This window comes from Schistocerca serialis, chromosome 2 (genome assembly GCF_023864345.2).
Source record: "Schistocerca serialis cubense isolate TAMUIC-IGC-003099 chromosome 2, iqSchSeri2.2, whole genome shotgun sequence".
NCBI lineage: Eukaryota > Metazoa > Arthropoda > Insecta > Orthoptera > Acrididae > Schistocerca > Schistocerca serialis.
The window spans coordinates 388,270,252-388,294,022 of record NC_064639.1 but is presented as its reverse complement, the minus strand read 5'-3'; the positions used below and the strand labels follow the sequence as shown (position 1 = coordinate 388,294,022).

The 23,771-nt window shown below is 37.6% G+C and overlaps 1 protein-coding gene across 11 annotated transcripts in view; it reads left to right on the top strand.

Moving 5' to 3' along the window:
• The window catches only part of LOC126457214 (mitogen-activated protein kinase kinase kinase kinase 5), a 313,638-nt gene that overhangs the window by 128,381 nt on the left and 161,486 nt on the right, over nucleotides 1–23,771 (top strand). For 6 of the 11 annotated variants that reach the window (XM_050093325.1, XM_050093323.1, XM_050093330.1 and 3 more), the window contains exon 12: nucleotides 20,410–20,535. The exons of the other annotated variants lie outside the window; for them this stretch is intronic. In XM_050093325.1, coding sequence (XP_049949282.1) covers nucleotides 20,410–20,535 — 126 coding nt within the window. The remainder of the gene's footprint in view (nucleotides 1–20,409; nucleotides 20,536–23,771) is intronic. 11 annotated transcript variants of the gene reach the window in all.

Below are 23,771 nucleotides of genomic sequence, written 5' to 3'. Positions count from 1 at the left end.
GGACAGTTTGCACCCAGTTCGGAGGACAGTTTGCACCCGGTTCGGAGGACAGTTTGCACCCGGTTCGGAGGACAGTTTGCACCCGGTTCGGAGGACAGTTTGCACCCGGTTCGGAGGACAGTTTGCACCCGGTTCGGAGGACAGTTTGCACCCGGTTCGGAGGACAGTTTGCACCCGGTTCGGAGGAGAGTTTGCACCCGGTTCGGAGGAGAGTTTGCGCCCGGTTCGGAGGAGAGTTTGCGCCCGGTTCGGAGGAGAGTTTGCGCCCGGTTCGGAGGAGAGTTTGCGCCCGGTTCGGAGGAGAGTTTGCGCCCGGTTCGGAGGAGGAGAGTTTGCGCCCGGTTCGGAGGAGGAGAGTTTGCGCCCGGTTCGGAGGAGGAGAGTGTGCGCCCGGTTCGGAGGAGGAGAGTTTGCGCCCGGTTCGGAGGAGGAGAGTTTGAGCCCGGTTCGGAGGAGGAGAGTTTGCGCCCGGCTCGGAGGAGGAGAGTTTGCGCCCGGCTCGGAGGAGGAGAGTTTGCGCCCGGCTCGGAGGAGAGTTTGCGCCCGGTTTTGACTAGAGTTTGCGCCCAGTTTTGACTAGAGTTTGAACCGAGTTTGCGCCGCAGTTCGAATGCTGCTCTGGACATGGCTTGAATGCAGTTCAGAAGCCAGTTTGAACCCATCTTGGGGTGTTGGGTATTCTGTCAGATATCAGTGTTGTCCATGCACAATGTTTTGACAGCACAACTTGTTGTCTTTGTCGGATGCTGCCTGAGACTGCTATTCAAGTTCAGTATTTACACCTACTGCCTTTCCTCTCCATTGTTGGTTGTAGGCACTCCATCTGTGATCTGTTCCCACTAGAATCGTTCTGGGATGTTTTGTTTTTGGTTTGGTGTGCCGTAGGTGATCTGCTGTTCTATTCTTGGTACAATGCGTCTGGTACTCTGTTTGGGGTTCATTTCCCAATTCTACATTCTGAGCTCCTCTTTTTGCTTAGTTCTGCTGCTGTGGCCACTGTATATTCAGCAGTTCTAGTACATGTTCTCGTGCTTTGTTGAGTTGGTACCCAGTGTCATAATCCTCAAGCTTTGCTGTCACGTTTATCTCTGTTGACACTCTTATCACACTGTCCCAGTATTGAGGGGTCTGTGCCAGAAATATCATTTTTTGTGGATCATATTATGATTAAGTTCCAGATTCTGCATGGCAATGGCTGATTTAGTTGGCTGTCGCAGCTGGGTGTGCCTCTGATGTTCTTGGTGTATGATGTCCTAGTAGTTTGGCCAGTGCGTGACATGCCGCACTGGCAGGGTATAGTATAAATTTCTGATTGTCATGTACTAAGGTTATTTCCACATTTCACTGTAGTCTCTTTGTTTTGGTAGGGGGGACATAATGTACATTTGACATTATGCTTCTTGTGAATCCTGTCAACATGGGCAGAACTAGATCCTGCATTGGGTAGGAAAGCCACAGTCTGTGCTTCATCTCATTCTTCTTTATTGCACGGCAGAGTAGCTGGTTGAATGACCCTCTGAATTTGTTTGACCGCATACCGATTTTTTGCAGAAGACTGAGCATAAATGCTCTATTTCTGACGTTCAGCTATCTTAGATAGCAAGGTGTGTGCCTTGTGGACCAGTTGCTAGCTTGCAGGTATAAATCATTGTGTGTAGATTTGCAATACACACTGTGGCTCAGCAACCAATCTGCTTTCCTTTTGGTCAGCACATTCAGAAATGGCAGTTGTGCATCTGTCTCCTGTCTTGTGATGAACTTATATTTGGGAAGTGTGAGTTAAGATATTCCAAAAACTCATTGAGCTTTTCCCTACCAGGAGGCCAGATCACAGAGGTATCATCCACATTCCTGAAGAAGCATTGAGTTTGTATGTAGCCATCTCTAATACTTTCTCCTCAAATTTCTCCATGAACAGATTTGCAACCACTGGAGACGGGGCTGCCCATGGCTACTCCTTTTATATGCTCATAATATTGGCCTCACACAGAAAAAATGAGGTGTGATTGGATTGGAAAGTTTTAAGAATGGATCTTCTGCTGCTTACTGGTTTGGTGGGCAGGCACACTGAAGGTGGGGAGTGAGTCTTGCCTTGCCTTTGAAAGCCCTCTGACAGAAAACTGCATTTCCTTTATTCAGTTCGTTGTGGCAGCTGGTTGAGTGCGGGTCTGTTGGGGCTTGTTGCCGGATTCTGTCTGCATGAAAATGGACGTAAAAATGGAGCAACGAGTTTGTGTGAAATTTTGTTTTAAAACAAGGAAATCAGCTTCTGACACTTACAAACTATTAAAAAAAGCTTTTGGACGTAATTGTATGAGCCAGTCAAATGTTTTTGTTTGGTTCAACAGATGTAAAAATGGCCACGAATCATTTGAAGATGAACCACAGTCTGGCCGTCCTTCCATGTTGTGAAAGTTCACGACTTAGTGCACTCTGGTCGTAGACTTACAATTAGGGGAATGGCCAATGAACTTAATTTAAGTTTCTATGCAGTTCAGTCAGTTATAACTGAAGATCTGAACATGCATCGAGTGTCCACAAAATTCATTCCAAAGGTGTTGTCAAGTGACCAGAGACAATACTGACTTGAAGCGTGCAAAGATCTGATTAATCAGACTAAAAATGGACCAGGTTTGTTAAATAGGGTAATTACAGGTGACAAATTGTGGGTATGTGGATATGATCCTGAAACCAAAGTGCAGTCTTCACAGTGGAAGACTCCCGATTCAAAAAAAAAAAACCACACTACAAAGTCAGTTGAAGTTGAAGACAATGTTGGTGATTTTTTTCGATTCTACCGGTATTGCGCATCATGAATTTACTCCTGGAGGACAGACAATTAACCAGGAATACTACAAATATGTCCTTGAGCATATGCGGGAAAAGGTGCGGGGAAAAAAGGCCTGCATTTTGGAAAGACAGGAGTTGGGTGCTACATCATAACAATGCTCCGGCTCATTGTGCCTTCTCCATCGTTGAATTTTTGACCAGATTCAAAATTCCTGTGCTTTCACAACCGCCATATTCCCCTGATTTGGCCCCTCTGGATTTATATCTGTTTCCTAAACTGAAATTTTCACTGAAAGGTAAGTAATTTGACTCGATTGAAGACATCCAGGCAAATACGGATGCACATGCAGTGTGACTCACGACTGAATATGTACCTGAATGGTACTGTTCTTGTGCTGTTACTCCCTCAATATACTCCTTCCATTATTTATATTCCATCAAGTATTTTCCACTACCAAATTCTCAGATTTATCTATTTCACTTCCTAAAAACATTCATGTTTTGTGCAGCAATTGAGTACTATTTTGAAGTACTTGTAAAAGAAAATTTGAATGTATTGTTGCAAAATAAATAGCAGCTAAATGCTTGTTTGACCCACATTCTTTTAAGTACTTCATAGGACTTAATGAAGGTGGAAAGTCGATTCGCCAAAATTTGCTGGATTTGAGAAAGTGAATTTTGTCAACAGATTTAGGTATCTTTTGGAGAACTGTACATCAGGAACATCTAAATCGTTATGGTTTCACTGCTATTTTAGGCAGCTCTTGGGCTTGCAGTAGCATTCTCGCTTCCTACGCACGGGGTACCGGGTTTGATTTCTGCTGGGGTCTAGGATTTTCCCTGCCTCGAGATGACTGGGTGTTCTTGTATCGTCTTCTTCCTCATCATTTATCCTCATTATGGTTGGAGGAAGGCAATGGCAAACCACCTCCGCTAGGACCTTGCCTAGTCAGCAGTGTGGGTCTCTCACACGTCCCCTACGCTCCTTGGAGTATGGGACATCATCATCATCATCATCATCATCATCATCATCAGGATTATGACAAACTAGCTTGATGTATTTCTCCATCATCAGAATGAAACACATGATTACATTGACATTAACCATTCCCAGTCCTCATCGCCTTGGTAAAATACACTGGTTAGTGACTTGAGAGCAATTTAATACATGGTCCCAGCTTATTTATGGTTATATTGTTGTGCTGTGGACTGATATTATCAAATACAGCTTATTGTCTCTCCATTGTAAAGAAGGTTTGAAGGGATGTGTGTGCATGAAATTGTTAATTGAAGCCAACGCTATGTCACAATTCTCATACAAAGGAAAAGAGATTCTTGTGTCAGCATACTTTTACCCGGAGGCATTTGAAGAAAAAGCTCCAAAACTCCTCAGTAGACTGAGAGCAAATCATTGTACATTGCCCAAGATTTCATTAAACTTAATTTTTTGTTTTTAGCATATAAAAATTTTTCACAAGACAGATCTTGAGAATCACATCCATAAAGCCAATGGAGAAATTCAGAAGGCAAGATCAAATTATATCATATTTGACATCCTATCGATTGTATGAATAAAACTGATTCAGTAACAGAGAGGCTGTATTGTGGTTTACACTTTTATACATTGTCTAGTAGAATTTTTGCAACTATATGTGTGAACATTATTCCTTGAGTCATCTAGAGATCCACATGGTTCGAGACTCTAGTCCAGGACTTTCAGATGTTTCAGCAATTGCTGTACCGCTTCACCCGTGTCGACAAAATAGTACAGCACAACAAAATAGTGGAGGAGCTAATGTTTAATTTATTTTTATGAAGTAAGATCACTTGGATTCATAGCTTTGGTCACATTTTGATTTATTTAAACAGATTACCAGTTATGGCTTTACAGTCATAATAAGGTCTTAAAGAAAGCAGCAATATAAAGGATGCATATTCATGAACTGAACTGGTCAATAGGTTGTGTAATACATAACAGATAAAAATTACAAAACTTGGGGATAATGGCATTGGAGGAAGGAATGGTGTTTGAGAATCTACTTGTAAGTGCAAATGCAGTGCCCTTAGGATGACAGGCTTTATGGGAGGGACTTCTTGGTGTAAAATGGGTTGCAGGTGTTGGAGCGGAGTCTTAAAAAGCCACCAGTGAGATGTAGTTTAAAATTGAAGACTGTAGCTTACTGAACTGAAGAAGCTCAGGTGGAAAGAAAAAAGAAAAAAAAAATTGGGGTTGAAGTTATTGAGGTTCTGGAAAAATGAGTATAAGACATCCTCACCTTGGGTCTGGGTCATAAATATGCCATCAGTGAACCTGAAATATGTGAGGGACATGTTATTCTCAGTGGCTAGTAAGGAATCCTCAATGTGTCTCATGGGCAGTTTGGCTTAGAACAAGACCACATTTGAATACCCATGGCAGTGCTAGAGGCCCTCTGTGGACAGTGCTTTCGAAACAGAAGTATTGTGGGTAATAATAAAATTGGTTATGATTACTGTGGCAAGACCAGTGATACAGGGGATCTCGAGATACAGAGAGGTGCCATCCATCATGACAAACAGAGAAATGCTTGGAAAAAGACAGGAAGTTCAGAGAACCAGTGGGCAAAGTGCTTAGTGTCATGGATATAGGTTGATAGGTTGGAGTTGTTGGACATGTAGAGAAGAGATTTTTTCCTCTATTTTACCATAGCAATCAGTTTGGATGGAGAAATCCAGGTGGTTGGATTTATGGCTCATGGTGAGCATGTGGAAAATAGATGCCTGAGTGGGAATGAGAATGAGGAGTGAGACAGATTCTGGAGGAGAGAGGTTTAGGAAAGGTCTAAGGATGGAGTCATTGCAGCACACCTTGTAAGCTGCCATGTCAGACAGCTGGAGCAAGGTCTCTGGGTTGTAATCACTGCTCTTAATATTGGCGGTGGTGGAGCATTACTCTTGGAAGCTACATGAGGCTGTCATGGATGATGATGATGATGATGATGATGATGATGATGTGTATAGGAAGGTTTCAATACCAGAAGTCCAGGTACTTGGTGCCGGTACGGGCAGTTGACCTCGAATGTAAATAGTTGTAATATACTGCACATAAATAGGCGAAGAGATCTCTTACTGTCTGATTGGTGATAAATCACTGAAAACAGTGCAAACTATAAAATTCTTGGATTAACAGTTCAGAGTGACCTAAAGTGGAATAACTAGATAAAACTAGCTGTAGGGAAAGTAGATGCCAGGCTGAGATTTGTTGGATGAGTCTTAAGGAAATGTAATTCCCCAAGGAAGAAGTGGTTTACAAAACACTGTTATGACTGATTTATGAGTGTTGCTCATAAATCTGGAGTCCTTACCAGCCAGGATTAATTGAAGAAATAGAAACGGTCAAACAGAGAGCAGTGTGTTTATTCGCAGAATTGTTTAGTAAGTGTGAGAGGTACAGAGTTGCTCAGCAAATTCCAGTGCCAGACACAACAAGAATAGTGCTGTTCTTCATGGAGAGGTTTACTGTTGAAATTTTGAGTATATATATTTCAAGAAAAGTCGGGCAAGGCTCATTTTACATGAAATCACCCATATAACAGATGTTTGTGAAAATTTGGTGTAATAATGTACATACTGAAAGAGGATTACTACATACTGAAAGAGGGGTACAATAACTGTTCCAGAATTTTTTGATCAAAACTATAGGTCAGACTGTTTTGAAATGTGGGCATTTTAATCAACTGGCATTGAGAGCAAAGACAGCTTATAAGTTTGTAACTACTATAATTTTTTTATTTATGAATCAATTTTACTCAATTTGGTGGTATTGGAAAGATAAAAAATGTCAACTATAATATAAAATGCAAATGGAATGATATAATTTCAGATACCTTCCTGGTCTGATCCAGATGGGATTTCCTGTATATAGGCTGAAGTGGGAAGTGAAAATTTGTACCAAGGCTGGGAATCGAACTCAGGTCTCCTGCTTACTAGGCAGGTGCATTAGCCGCTAAGCCACATTGCCCATCAGTTCACACAACTGCACGGATTACCCTGTCACGCCTCCCTCCTCGATCCAAATTCTCACTCCCACCCAGTCTACTTTAAATTCTGCCTTACACACCAACTGAATTGCCAAGACTCTACATGTTCTGGAATAGCACCTTGGCATCAAATGTAAAAGGGTGATCCAACTTGACACCCTGGTGCAGGTACTTATACAAATGAAATGACATAATTTCGGACACTTTACTGTTCAGATACAGATATGATTTTATGTATACGAGGTCAGTTCAAAAAATTCTGGAACATTCATAAGTTTGCACCAATGGTGCATTCAAGCAAAATGCGGTTGGCATCCCTGCACTTGCCTGTGTTTAATGTATAACTGCCAGATGTTTTATGCCTGTTAGTTATTGTTCAGTGCTGTATTGAGTAGAACGTTGTTTGCGAATTTTGATGTGGCAGAGTATGCATTAAATTTTGTGTGAAACTCAAGAAAATCTTTACACAGATGCACCAAATGATACAGGAAGCTTATGGTGATGATTACTTAAGCCATATTTGATGTTACGAATGGTTCAAACAGTTTAAAAATGACCACACGGAAGTTAAACACGACCCTCATTCAGGACACCATTTGACATTACCGATGACTCTCATATCAGGAATGTCAATGAAACTGTGCATTCCAATTGAAGACTGACTGTCCAAGAGATAGTGGAAGATTGTAACATTTCATGAAATCCTGACACAGCATCTTGAAATGCACCATATGGCTGCCAAATTCGTCCCACAGCTCATGAATCAAAACCAGAAAGACCTTTGCATTGCAATGTGTGAAGAGCTTTTTGATCGTGCAAATGATAACGAGATGTTCCTTAAGAGAATCATAACTGATGATGATACATGAGTCTATGGCTACGTTGTTGAGACAAAGGTTCAGTCTTCACAATGGGTTGGGAAAGATTCTCCAAAGTCAAAAAAAGCTCGTCAGGTCAGGTCAAATATAAAAGCAATGCTGGTAGTTTTCTTTGACAGACCTGGCCCCTGTGTTTTTTTTAAACTTGAAAACCCTCGTGAAAGGATGAAGATTTGCAACGGTAGACGAGATAAAAGAAAATTCAGAGATGACATTTTGCACGATCTGGCAAGAAGCATACCAAGACTGCGTACAGAAGTGGAAATGGCATTGAAAGCAATTTATCAATTGTGGAAGAGAGTAATTTGAAGGAGACCATGTACAATAAGTAACAAATATTAGAAAAATTTTGTGGGCGAAGTTCCGGAATTTTTTGAACGCACCTTGTATATACTGAAATGGTAAGTGAAAATTTGTACCAAGGCCAGGAATCGAATCAGGGTCTCCTGCTTACTAGGCAGATACGTTAGCCACTAAGTCAAATTGGCAAAGCAGTTCACACAACTGCACTGATTACCCTGGCATGCCTGTTTGTGTGTAAGGGGGAATTTAAAGTAGACTGGGGTGACAGTGAGAGTTTGGCTCGAGGAGAGAGGCATGCCAGGGTAATCTGTGCAGTTGTGTGAACTATTGTGCCAATGTGGCGTAGTGGCTAATGCACCTGCCCAGTAAATGGGGACCGAGCGAGGTGGTGCAGTGGTTAGACACTGGACTCGCATTCGGGAGGACGACGGTTCAATCCCGCGTCCGGCCATCCTGATTTAGGTTTTCCGTGATTTCCCTAAATCGCTCCAGGCAAATGCCGGGATGGTTCCTCTGAAAGGGCACGGCCGACTTCCTTCCCCATCCTTCCCTAACCCAAAGAGACCGATGACCACGCTGTCTGGTCTCCTTCCCCAAACCAACCAACCAACCTCTACAAATGTCATAGTACGTACCCCTACCAGTAAATGGGAGACCCAGTTTCAATTCCCGGCCTTGGTATAAATTTTCATTTAGCACTTAAGTCTATACATGTAAAATAATATAAAATTGTTAAAATGCTGGAATTGTGAATACAAATATCTACAAGTCTGAAATGAACTTCATTTACAAAGATTTTACAAATTTCAAAAAGTTTTTTCGCCAAAATCACAAGTTTCATCACCTTAATTTTTTAAAAACTTTCATTTGTAATTCTGTCAAAGTTGCAGTTAGAAAAACTGTTTACTTCCTATAACTAGTTTTGGACATGGAGCCCATTATCAAATGATCACTTCAGAATTGACATCATGTCCTCAAATAAAGGATTTTTTTCACGGCAACTTCGATAAAATTACAAATAATAGTTTTAATAAAAGTAAGTTGCTGATCCATTTTTCTTGCATCATACTAGAGGTTCATCTTAATTTTTGTTTCACATAATGACTATTGTCATACTTTTCAACATAAAGAAAATCAGAAAGATGTTTTTCCTTTCTTGCTAGATCTTGTACTCTTTCTATAAATGTGGAATGATTGTTGCTTCAAGTAGCTAAACAACAGTAAATGAAATAATAATGAAAAATTCAGTCTAGCACCATTAGAAACTGTTTTATTATTTGACTGCTGTAGAATCTCACCTAAAATGTCTTGAGCGAAAAGTAGACCCCCAAAGACATAAGTCCTAAGTCGCAGAAGAGGAACCTGCTACACATTATGTTGTCTTGTTCTGCCATTAGATTGTGGTTGCCTCTTTCTCCATTTGAAACACAAAAGTAAGAATCACGTTGATATGTTTGTTTTCTACTTGGATCATTTTCATTTGTTTGTATTTCCTAGGATCCATCATAGTAATAGTCATCATCATCATCATCATCCACTTCTGTTTTGAATAAGTGTCATCATGACTTGCTATCTCGGAATGTGCATCAATATCACTGCTGTCCAAAACGTCATTCATCATTTCTTCCAAGTGCATTTTAGACAAGTGTGTTCTGGCTGTTTTAAATGGTGAGATGGAACTGGAAGAGGCCCCAAATTGTGCAAAATAATTATAATACACTGTCAGTAATAACTATAAGTATTACACCACAATTATCACGATGAACATGAACTGCTGATAAAAATGTCCAACAAAAAATAATCACACAGGTAACCAGCAGGAAGTTCGACAAACGTCTCACAAATTTATGATACCAGCAGAGATGTGCAAAATAGTTTAATAAAAGTATTTAAAATCAAAATACAAGTACTTGATTCCTTTTTCTATTTCAAATGTAAATAAAAATGGTTTTAAATAAAAGTATTTAAATCCAGAATACATGTTTTTAACATATCTTTATTCAAGAAAAATACCTCTAGTTAGTGAACATTGTACATGCTATTTGTTTTGCTGACTTTTAACTCCAGTAATTGTTCAAATATTTCATCTTTCATGTTCCACCTATGTGGCCTTATTATTATTCCCTCAACAGAAAATAGTCATTCAACAGAAATGAACTTGGTCAACAAGTATTATATTTAAGTAAACATTTTCTTACAGTTGGATATCTGTTCAAGGAATGTAAACTATTGTCATTATCTTTTGAATATTTGTAGTGTGTCCAGACCTACAGTAGTGTTGCCACTATCATTGGCTACAGAATTGGAGCCCTCAACAAACATATAGTAAGAATCAACTTTCCCTGTTTTTATCAGAATGTTGCAAGTTCTTTGCATCTTCTTCTTTTTCTTCTTTTTGTTTCATCTCCACACTTCTGAAACCAGCAGTTCTTTAATGTATTCTCTGCTAACCTTCAGTACCCATTTCAGTTTGAAAAAAAGATAAGATCTGGATACTGATATGCCGTCCTTTGCTTGTGGTTCCTCTAATTTATAGAATCTCTCTAAATGCCTATTTAGACTTTCTAATAACTTTTATTGGCACACCAATAGTTCTGGGTGAAGATGTCCATCGTAGGTGTCTTTGTTCCCTCCTAAACTTCTGATGCTCTCAGCAATAGGTTATGAACAGTTTATGTAGTTATTTAAAAATTGTATTCCAATTTCTTTAAAAGGTACTAATATGAGTTTTCTTAAAATGTCATTTTAAGTATTTTTGACTGTGAGTGGATCTTAAATAGAATTACAGTATGAAATCCATTGTGTTGGACTTGAATTAGTAGGTGATTTTCCAGTTTATTCTAAATAGATTTCACAAGCTTTAGGAGAACTTCAACACAGATTCCAAATTGTTGACATTTTGATATGGCTCCTTCATAAACTATATTATATGAACTACAGTGACGTCTGACCTTATACATATCTCTTGAAACTATTAAATGTAATGCGTGTGTGCTCGCATCCTCCTTCATTCAATTTCGTTGGAATTATCAGATGATTTTGGTACGTTTTACATTAAACAATCAACAATGGTAAAGACGTAATGTGTACTCAAATCGTGCTGCCTTTTCTAATAATTACAGTCTTGATCACATGACATGACATTGGCATTTATTGTGGTGTCTGTACCCATCATGGAACTACTTTTGTTTTCACAAATGGCTCATTAAATAAATAAGAACTATGAAGTATGAGAAAAAGAAAGTTCAAGAGAAGCATTTGGCATTTTAGAAATACAAAATATCTGTATGTCAGTTATTTCAAATAAAGTAGAAAATGTCTTTTGAAGAAAGAAAAGGTATTTGAAATGCAAAATAAAAAGGAATATTTGGAATTTTTTGTTTGCATTTCAGATACATATATTTCACATAACCGACACATCTGGATACCAGTTAAGGGTTAATAGACATGTCAGGTTAGAATCAAGCCGATATTGTATTACTGAAGCTAAGAAGTACATTTGAAAATATTCACAGTGTTTGTTCTTCTAATCAGAGACTCTGTTTGGAAACATTTGAAGACAGACAAAGAATTTGCTGTGACCCTTCTGAGAAGCATGGTAAAAAGACTGTTAAGAAATCTTTGAAAATTGTTTCTCTAACCATGACAAGGAAATATGAAAGTCTTGGACTTATCCCAGCCACTAAGGTTTATGTAATCCACTGTAAGGCCATTTTATCTCCTACATTACATAGCTTGCTAGGAATAGTTGAATTTGAAGTTGAAGATCTAGAATATACTCCAGATCCATCTACAGCTCTTGAAAAACTTAATGAAACTTGTGAATTACTTGAAATTTCACCATTTAAGAAATTTCACCATTTAAGCTTCCCAAAAAGAACACAAGACAAGCATCCAAAGTACATCCAATCCAAGTTTTGTGTCTGAGCATTAAAATTCCAGCAAACGGCATCATAAGTGCCACATGTTCCAGTAGAAAATGTCCCTGAAGAATGGGAGTCCTGAATCCACAGATTGTAGTAGTTCAATGCATAAACTTCAAAAGAAATTTAGCAGAAGTTCTGTTAAAGAAAAACTGCAAATACTGAATGTACCACCAACTTCATGGTTTAATGAAAAACATCCAAATGTTTTTTAACCTGCAGAGTATGTGGTAAAGAAATCAAGGATATTAGTATAAGAAGACAGTATTTTTGTCAAAAGGAAGCTATAAAGTAAGAAATAGGATAGTTAAGGATGTGGAAACCCATGTCTAGACTTTTTACTGTGACTATGATAAGTCAAATTTCTGCTAGAGGAGGTATTGAATAGAATTGGGGAGAAGGGAAATTTGTGGCACAACTTGACTAGAAGAAGGGATCGGTTGGTATGACATATTCTGAGGCATCAAGGGATCACCAATTTAGTATTGGAGGGCAGTGTGGAGGGTAAAAATCGTAGGGGGGAGACCAAGAGATGAATACACTAAACAGATTCAGAAGGATGTAGGTTTCAGTAGGTACTGGGAGATGAAGAAGCTTGCACAGGATAGAGTAGCATGGAGAGCTGCTCTGGACTGAAGACCACAACAACAACAACAACAACAACAAAAGAGACTGTCCGTCTGTCCCTTCAGAAAGTGGTAAAAGAGAGTGTATGAGACGAAAAGACACATTTTGAATAATCTGAAAGATACGTTCTTAGCTTTCAAAGAAAAATAACCTTCTGATAAAATTGATTTTACAAAGTTTTGTGAAATTCATCCAAAAGAATGTTTACTGTAAGTAGTTGTGGAATGCATAACATATGTGCACAGGCGCCAACTCCATGGGGCCTGAGGGGGCCCAAGCTCACTTAAAAATTCATTTGGGTGGGGGGGGGGGGGTGTCAAGGCCCCCCCCCCCAATAATTCAAGAAAATTATTTGTTATATTATACTTTGTAAAATCACAAAATTATGTTGGTTTTTTTTATTTTCCTTGGTTGGTGATAGTTACCTTTTAAAATACATTCAGTAATGAGTTAAACAAATAAATATTTTGGTAGTAAGCAGGTGTGAATCATTATAGTGTTATGGTGTTACGGACACACTTTGAATTTGTCCCATTGCGCAAACCTTCGGGTGAAGTCTGGTGCTGGTTGATGAGGGCTGCAGCCACAGCGACTTCAAAAGGAGTGGAGCAGAAGCATCTGGAACCCTCCGCCATGGAACCCTCCGCCATGTGTCGCCTTGACACTTTGAGACATGACGATGCTGCGGCTATATAAATCCCACCCTGCTGTCGCAGTCATTCAGTGTGGATAGTTTCGTTTAGTGCATACTGCAGACATGTTTAGTGTTCCGAATTTAGTGTCTAGTGGACTATTTTATATGACTATATTTTATTCATTTTCTTTAGTTTCTTAGTCTATTGTGAATTATGTTTGAAATGAATAAATTTGTTACCAAAAAGGCGCGCTTGAAAGTTGACGATACTGCAAGTTAACCAGCAAAAATTATTGTGTCATCAATTGCTTTGTCGTCTTCAGGCGAGAAACGTTCACAGCCAAAACCTGGGCAATCCGGTAAGGGAAGACCATTTCAGAAGCCTTGGTTGATCAAATATACATAGCTAGAATATGAAACATCTACCGAAAAAGTTTTTTGCAAAACCTGAAAAGAGGCAGATGCTAAAAATCTAATACAATTTTCTTCAAGAAAAGAAGGTGCATTTACTTCCGTAGGGTTTTCTAACTGCAAAAAGGCTTCGGAAAAATCCCATCTTCATGAAAAGAAGTTTATGCATAAAGAAGGTGTTCTGAAACTAAATTCTATCACTAACTGAAGTGTGGCCTCCCAATTGAATGAACAGTTAGATAGTGAATTGAAGAAAGGCCGTTTAGCTCTTGAGACAATTTTTACTACTGTGCAATTTCTATGCCGACAAAGACTAGCAATTAGAGGGCACAAAGATGTAAACTCAAATTTTTTTTCAATTGTTAGAACTCCATACCTGGAGTTTAAAGATTGGTTAGGGCATTCAGGGTATAAGTGGATACCCCATGATATTCAAAACGAGATTATTGATCTACTAGGAAAGTTTGTGTTGAAGAAGGTATTGGCTTCAGTAAAGAAGACTGAACATTTTTCTATTATGGTTGACAAAACAAGTGATTCATCAATTCACGAACAAGTGTCATTTTGTATTTGTACTGTCGATGATTCCGTAATCATCAATGAAGACTTTATTGGCTTAATTGTCTTCATTTGTCAATGGATAACTTACGAGGACAGTGCTATGATGGTGCCTCGAATATGAGTGGTAAGTTCAAAGGACTAAAAAGGTTAGTGTTGGATATACAACCAAAAGCACAACATGTGCACTGCACTGCCCGCAGTTTAGACTTGGCAGTTGTAGACAGTCTCCTCCATGTTACGTCTATGAGGGATATTACGGCTTTAGCCAAAGACTTAATAAACACCGTAAGGAAATCCAACAAAAGGATGGGACTTTTCAGAATCATACGCTGTGAGAGCGCCAACGACCAAGCTGGTCTACCACCCCTTTGCCCGAATTGATGGACAATGCAAGCTTCTAGTATCTTGAGAATATTGAAATACTTTGAAGAACTTCTAGAGGTTTTTGAAACATTTTCTTCAGAGGACAAAACAGAGGCAGGTTACAAATGTGCAGGGTACCTTGAGTCAATGTTATAATTCGAGACTTCTTTCTTTTTACGTATTATTGCCATGCAGTGAACCGAGTAAAGGATGTCCATGAAAAAATTCAATGCCCTCATCTGTGCTACTGATCTGGAAAAGATATATGAGGGCTTGATTTGTATATTGAATGGAAGGCATGACAGTTTTGAATACTTTTGGGAGTTGTGTTTAAAAGAAAAACCTTCACAATTTGACGATCCTTCGCTTCCTGGAATCAAAGTATACCAATGATGTATGGAAACAACGAAGCCAGCTCACCGCACACTTTCAAAACCCCAAAGGAATACTACAAAGCTATTTACATTGAAGTTTATGAAATGGTGCACTCTTGCGTTACTGAGGGGTTTGCTTCAACTGGACTCACACAGGTCATTGCAGTTGAACAAGAGTGCTTGCTTTTAGTAAATAGAGGTGAAACAAATTTGGAAAAATCAACTGAGTTTTTCAAAAATGACCTAGACATTGAGAGGCTGCGCTTACACTTGAATATGTTAGCTGATATTGCTAATAAAAAACAACTGGTCTTAAAAGATGTGAGTGATGTAAGAAAGTACAATACACAAGAGCCTGCAGTTGGAGAAATGTTATGTGAAGTAGTGAAGTGCATTAAGCTTCTTCAAGTAGTTCCAATCACAACAGCAACAGCAGAACGGTCATTTAGCGCCCTTAGACATGTGAAGTCATATCTCCGATCAACAATGGGACAGAAGTAATTGGACAACTTGGCTGTTCTTCATGTCCACCGAGATGTTTTGGATGAAGTGGATATCCGACCAGTCATCAACGATTTCACATTTAGTAATCCAGTCAGACAGTCGACGTTTGCACCTTTCTAAACCCACTCTAGCCCTAATAATGGCATTCAGAGCAATATTAAAAATCTTTATAAAATAGAGAATTAAATACATACATAATGTTAAATTTTCAGTTTCGAACTACTAGTACTAGTTTAGTACTGTATTACTATAGTACTATATTAGTTATTTTCAAATTCTTAAATATTTTTAGGGTATAAGACCCAATTAAAACCCGCTATTTACATACTTTTTGACTGAAAGTATTAGATATACTGTGTTAACTTTATTAACTGTATTAAAGCATTAACTTTGAGATATTGTTTTTATTTAATGAACCCTGAGCCTTATTCAAAGTAAGCTTAAATTAACTATTTCACTTATTAATCAAAGTACTATTACTGTGCGACAACAATATTTTATTTTTTATTCTTTTAATGATAGTTTAGGATTTATTTAAATATAATTTCAGTCTTTTCAGTGCTATATATTCACTGCTCTGTAATAGTCTATAAGCATGATTATTACTGTAAATTAAATTACCTTTTTACAAAAATACTGTGCACATTTGTTTTGTTTCTTTTTTCAAAGCCAAAAAATGTGTCAGGCTTGTCGAGCTTCTCGGAGTGTCGATTTATCGAGAGTCTAGTTTTCGGGGTTCTAATGTTGATCACATGACTAAAATGCTTAAAAAAAACCTTAAAACTAACTATTTCTCATCTAAAATTTAAAAAATTTCCCGGGGTAAGACTTGCCCCCCCCCCCTCAAATATTTGTTATAAGTTGGCGCCCCTGCATATGTGTATGCATTTACTACCAGAATGTAAAACTGTTGATGCATGCTGCACTTGTAAAAGAACCATACACTGAACTTTTAAAGAAACACGTTTGCAATCTGCAGAATGAGGAGTAAATACTGCATTGCTGTTCTCAGTGTCCTGAACAATGCAAGGATTGTGTAACTTTTTACTGGAGCTGGATTCCTTACAATATTCTGAAAATGTTATTTTCAAGCAATGGATCCTAACTGATCGACCTACATTTGACATGTTAATGAAATCAATAAGTTTGTTGAGTATCTCATGTGAAAACTTCAGAAGTTGGCACAGCATCATTACATATCAAAGTCTCCGTCCCTGCTTAAAATAAAGCTAGGAAACAATACCTGGTATTTTATGCAACATTGTAGTGGATTTTGCAGAAACCTATCCACGTTACCTTCAGGATGTTGCACAAGCATTTCACTGGCAGAACATTCAAGTCACTCTTCATCCTTGTGTTGTGTAGTATAAAATAGAGGATCACATTAAGTAATTGTTGGTGTCTTGTATAAGTGATCGTGTGCAGTATGATCAAACAGAATCTGCATTTTCCTGAAAACTCCTCTCACCAATATACTAGAACAAATATCACTCATCCATGTTATTTACTTCAGTGATGGCAACTGTGCGCAATATAAAAAGTTTAAGAAATTTTTAAATTTGAATCATCACAAACAAGATCATAGGGTAACTGCAGAGTGGAATTTTTTTGCATCCAGTCATGGCAAAAATGCATGTGATGGTGTTGGTGGTACTATTAAACATTTAGCAACGAGCAAGTCTACAGCAACTGTATGAAAATCAAATTTTAAATTCAAAAGATCTTCATACATTTGCCAAAAATCATGTTCTAGGAATACAAACATTTTGTGTTATGACAGAGGAGATAATGAAATTCACAAACATGTTACAAAAATGGTTGAGATGTTTGTCCCATTCCTGGAACAAGATTCCTTCGTTTTTTCAAACCACCGAAATAAAGCAAGTTACTGATAGTGTTTTTCATCATCTACTAAATTCATACAAGTTCATCTTGGGCTTCAAAACACAGTTTCTATCACTCTTAAAGAAGAAATGTCCATTGGAGCTATCTGTGATAACCAGTCACAGCTTGTGGTAGCTTGAAAAATTCTGGAGACAAGTGAGGAAATTAGAGATGCAAAGGTCAAATTCATGAAACCAAGTGGACTTTCCTCAGTTTATTCATGGCCACTTCATCCTGATGTTTAGTAGATCCCTTATGAAAACATTGTAATGACTTTACCTACTACTAGCGCAAGCATGAGCACAGGTTGCTTGTATATTTTCAGATCACACACAATATTCTCTATTGATAACTTGCTGAAAAGAATGAACGCTTCTTAGAATGTTATGTTTATATTTTACGTGTATTGAAGATCAGTGTTGTATATTAGCTAAGAGTCCCAAACTCAAATGAATATATTTTTATTTATATTCTTTCAGTTTTAAATCACTAAACAGAACTAATACCCTTCCGATTTGTTATATTGAAAAGTATGATAATAGGCAGTATGTGAAACAAAAATTAAGACAGTGAAACGTGTGATTTTGGTAGAAAAAAATTCTGAAAAAAAAAATTAAAAATAAAATATAGAATGCTTTCGTTACAAATTTGTAAATATTTATATCCATAACTCCAGCATTTTAATAAATTTATATCATAGTTGAGCCTTTTGTCTTTCAGATAGCACCGAAATGAATAAAATTGATTCATAAATAAAGAAGTTTACAGTTGTTACAAACTTTTAACATGCCTTTTCCACCAATGCCAGTTGGTGAAAATATTCCACAATTCAAAATGTCCTCCTGATTGATCAAAAAGAAGTAGAAAAATTAGTTTATCCTTCTTTCATTATGTACTTTCTTACACCAATTTTTCACAAACATGTGTGATATGAGGGCGATAAGATTTCTTTATTTTGGGTGATTTTAAATGAAATGAGCCACAACATATTATTTCTTCCCACATTTGTCCTCATATGGATGCCAATGAACAGTCTTTCCTCTGATACACTGTTCACGAATGGAATGATGAATTGAGTGATATGATAGTGGTACTAGAAGTATTCTCTGCCACAAATCATAAGATGGTTTCCATAGTGTAATTATAGGTCTAGAGATGATGAATGGTAGTGCTTTCTGCAGCTAAGTGGTTAATGACATTTGAGAGGGATCCGTGGTTGGAGCGTAAAGTTAGAAATTCTTGTAAGGTTATCGGGAGGTAGTTAGGTGGGTATGAGGGGAATTATGGTTGGTTGGAAATACAAACTCAGCTTGACAGGCTTCAGTGTTGGCTCTGGTGTCAGTAAGGCAGGTTTTGGCAGCTGTGAGAGATTGATGGACTTGTTTGATAAAAGCTGGTACTATCATGATGGGAAATGATATTCCAGGGCAGGAGTATGAGCTTGATATTGATAGACAACTTTTTGAAGTGACAAGGTACAGGTAGTTGCAGGACATTTCAGTCTGGAAAAGGGCCAGTAGGAATCACAGTGCAGGAATATTTCATGGAGAGAACAGAGTTAATCCATGGATGATGGTGCTTGGGTACGTGGTTTAAGTTGCCAAAGGAAGTGTTGAAGGGCTGCAGCCAGAATGGAGAATTTGGAAGCAGCAAATCATCAGTGTCAGTGATTTTGGCTAAATAACATTGAATGACCATTCAAAATATGGTGAATGAACTGTATGAATTGTATAGTATGTAAATCATATGTTAGAATATTGTTTCTAGGAAGTGAGGAATGGTGTAAGGTGGGAGACTTTGGACTTGGGAGGCTTGAATCTCTGCCTGCTCATTGCTTATTCACCACTTATGGTGAAATAGATTCATTGAAATATCATAGCCTGTCATCCACCTGAGCTAGTTCTTAATGTGTAATGATGTTCATGTCAGCAGGATCTTAAATGTTATTTTTTCCCTTTGGTGTTAATTGGGAGCGTTCTGTGTAGATGCACCATAAAAAAATAAGTACTCTAATTTGCCTGTTGCAATGATTCAGATAAAATCATCTTTTGTCATATGAAGAAGTACTTCTCAGTTGTGAAAAGTGTCTTTGTAGATGATACTACTATCATATTATATGCCAAATTACATTTTATGCTCTTAGTGTCAGTTTTAGAGCATTCAGGACTGATATAGAAGCATACAGGCAGTTCTTATGTAGCTTCTATATTGTGGCTTGTTTTTTAGCTCGTGAAAATGGTTGGTTGATTTGTGGGATTAAAGGGACCAGACTGCTACAGCCATCGGTCCCTTGTGGAAATGGATCACTATTATTATCATTGCTATGGTGACTTCACAGTGTGTGAATTTTGTTGTTCTTTATTTACTGTTATAGCATGCATTGGACATGGCCATTATTCTCAAACAAATTTTCAACTTCTATACTTTTAATCTTCTGAAACAGGTGCGAAGGTAGTTGTGGTTCTTACTGCATTATAATTATTTAATCTGTATAATTTGTTGGTTCAGTGTTTTTATAAAATTTGTTTTGTGAAATGTTAGATTCTTGAATAAATAGGTAATTAAAAAAACTATTCTTGAATTTGAAGTTTTTAATTCCTTACAGCAGATTCATCTCACTTCTTTTTAGTGGTACATCTGATTTATCTGTTGTTGAAAATATAACTCCTAGTACAGCTTTCATTTGCTGCATGAAAGCTACAACTTAATTTACTATGTTTGATATTATTGTGTTTATTTGCTCAGCAAATTTTATTACAGAAATTAGGGAATAGGAGTGAAAGTAGTCACATTTCAATTTGTTGTAGAGTTTTAATAGTGTTTATTAACTGTTGTGATGTTTTGTGTATTAATCTTCTGTGCTCACCTACACATATGAAGATACACTTATTGTTTTCTTATTTTTGAAATGCTACAGTTTGTACCTAGTCTCACAAGGAGTTGGATATTAATCAGTAATTATTCCATGTCTTCAAACTTCATTGTTTTTCTGTCAGTTTTGTAGTTTTTATTGCCAAAATTATGGGTATTGCTCGTTAGCGTGATGTCCAGTTCTCTGTAACCAGAGAATTTATGTTTTAAGAATTATCTCAGGATACTAATTACATAGTATATTACGTACTCTCTGCATCAATGTAGAAGAAAACCTACTTCAAGAGTGGGCCGCAAAGGCTTCTTAAAATATGAGAAGGATTTCGAGGCTCGGAAATCTCAAGCTTCAAAACCACGTCTCACTGGAACTGCTGTCATTAAAATGTCACTCAGGTATGCAGGGTGTGCCATAAATGATGCACTGTATATCCTGCATCCATTTAATATAACATACCATTTTTTAGTTACTTTTTGCTCTTCCTTCAACCACCAATAACAACACAGTTTACAATCCAAATATACTTACATGTAAAACAGCATGTGTAGTTTTGTGTAATACTACTTCCCTTTACCTGGCTCTTTATCATTCAGTAACAATGTTAACATCAACATGCTGTTTGTGTAAGCCATAATTATTATTTGGTACAAGTTAATGACTAACTCCACGTAGGACCTAGTATGCTGCTGTATTTTCTGTAAAAATGCTATTCCCATGGGGCTTTCATAACTGAGATTGTGTGGTTTGTTGTGTTGAATTTTATTAACACAAGAAAATGTGATATAAATGTCAGCATTTGTAGTGGGCCCACTAAATATTGTATTTCAGTGAGGTAACTTATTAGAAAAGCTGATTTATGTACCGGCATCAATTGTTGCAAACTTAAGTGGTGGTTCAATATGTTACATGTCTTATAAAGGAGCCAGTAACATTGTGTCTAAAAGCTTTTGAGATAATGTCTTAGGTATCACCGAATTGAGATCCTCAACTTAATGGATTAGTTTTCGGTTATTGAAGAGTGTTATTGTCGTAACTAATGGACTGTATTAGACCATAGGTATTTTATGACAAAAACTTGTGTAATTAAACTTATTTTGGTTTACAATTTTGGATTGTAATTTTATTTTGGTTACTAACACTTTATCATAGAGGTTTTATACGATCATCCTTCTGATTGGGGGTTTGAGAGACTTTGGCTGTTCACTTATGTAATAAAGTGGAACAGCTACAGCCGTCCTTACGACGTTATTTATTATATGGCTACCAGTTTTGGTGACCATCTTCAGGCCTTAACTGACACTGAGCGGGGTTAACTCCAATTACATGTATGATTCCATCTGTGGCCAACATCTATGAATTGGTTTTCGCAGACTATCTGTAAAACCACAGTGTTGTGTCTCCAACCATATGTGGAGATTATGAACTGGTTTTCGAAGATTAACTTTATCAATGATGTTGCCTCTCCACACATGGTTGGAGACACAACGTCGTTGTTACAGGTAGTCTGTGAGAGCCAGTTCATAGATGTCGGGCTCTGATGGAATTGTGTCTGTGATTTGAGTTAACCCCCTCAGAGTCAGTTAAGGCCTAAGGTCGTGTACTGAAGCACTGAAACTGGTAGCCTTGTAATTAATTATATCGTAAGGATGGCTGTAGGTGTTCTATTTTATTACATGTTTCATCATAGACGTTTGCTTGAAAACAGATGGATGTTCAACACTAGTAACAGTAATATATAGGAAATAAAGAATTTACAGCCGATCATATTCATTTCTGAGTGGAAAGATTATCAGTAGACTCAGGAAAAAATCGTTTTATTTTATGGCCAGTTTGTTGTAATTTTTGGCCATATTTGGTGTTATTTTTTGCCAAATTCTGTATTATTTTTTACCAGATTTGGTGTTCTTGTATTCCTTATTCTGTGCTATCTTTTTTGCCAGCTACATTGTTATTGTTTTTGCCAAATTCAGTGTTCACATTTTTGGTAAATTCTTGCTAAATTTGGTGTAATTTTTGTCAAATTCATTGCTTTTTGCCAGTTTTGATGTTTTTTGCCATTTTAGATGTTTTTGACAATTTCTGTGTTTTTACAATTCCACTGTTTTTTTCCAGTTTTGTATTTTTCCCTTTTTGGTTTAATTTTTTACCAAATTTGGAGTTACCCTTTTTTTTCCAAGTTCAGTTTTACCTTTTCTGCCAAATTCTATGGCTTTTTTTGCCAGATTAGGTGTTTCTTTACCAAACTTGATTTTTTTGCCAAATTTGATATTATTTTTTCATTATATTTGTTGTTTTTTGCTGAACTTGGTGAAATTATTCTTCAAGAAGAATTTGACAAAGCTGTAAAAGAACTACGAGACCACAAAACAATGGGTATTGATGACATCCCTGCAGAACTAATAAAGAATGCTGGTGATAGCAAGGAAATGATACTGCTCAAACTTATTAGGTCCATCTATAACACAGGAAAGATACTTGACAGACTTCCAGAAATGCATCATTGTTTCTATACCAAAGAAGGCAGCAGCTACAAAATGTGAACAGTACCGAACTTCAAACCTAATACCACATGCATAAAAAATTCTCATAAAAATAATTCTGAAGAGAGTTGAAAAGAAGGTGGAGGATATGCTGAATGATCAGTTTGGTTTCAAAAGGGGATTGGGAACAAGAGAAGCGATTCTGGCATTGAGACTCCTTTTTGAAAAGCAATTACAGAAAAATAAACCAACGTATATTACCTTTGTAGACCTGGAAAAGGCATTTGATAATGTTATCTGGTAAAGAGACGTTCAGAGTGCTGAGAAAAAGTGGAATGAAGTATAAAGACATCCGTGTGATACTCAATTTCTGTAAGAATGAGGTAGCAGTGATTAGGAACTGTCACCAGGAACACAAAGCAAATATTAGGAAAGTGGTAAGAAGAGGATGTACCCTTTCTCCTCTTCTATTCAATACTTGCATCCAGGAAGCTATAGACCAAGTTCAAGAAACTACTGAGATGGGGATCAAAATTAAGGGGCAGAAGATAGACAGGCTATGTTATGCAGATGATATTGCTATAGTCACAGAGACAAAAGAAGATCTAGGGGAAGTCTTCAGAACAATGGAAAGGATTTTATGCAATCAGTGTTGAATGAGAATAAACAAGAAAAAGACTTAAGTGATGGTATGCAGTACAGAATTAGAATATGAACCTCTGAGAATGAGAATTGGAAGAGAGGAGCTGGAAGTGATTGAGGAATTTACCTACCTGGGAAGCAAAATGACAAGGGATGGTAGAAGCTGGGAAGAAATTGGGAGCAGAGTACAACAGGCCAAAATTGCATTTGTTCTGAGGAGGAACTTACTCACCAGCAAGAACATCAGTCTGAAAATAAGGAAATGTGTTATGAAAGCTTTCGTTTGGAGTATGGCCCTATACGGATATGAAACTTGGACAGTGGGAAGAGAAGAGAGAAGATGTTTAGAGGCTCTGAAAATGTGGTGCTATAGAAGGATGATGAAGATCAGCTGGAGAGACAAAGTAACAAATGAAAAGGTGCTTAGAAGAGTACAGGGAACCATATCCATGTGGAGGCACATCCTAAGACACAACAACATCATTGGAACAGTAGCAGAAGGAGCTATT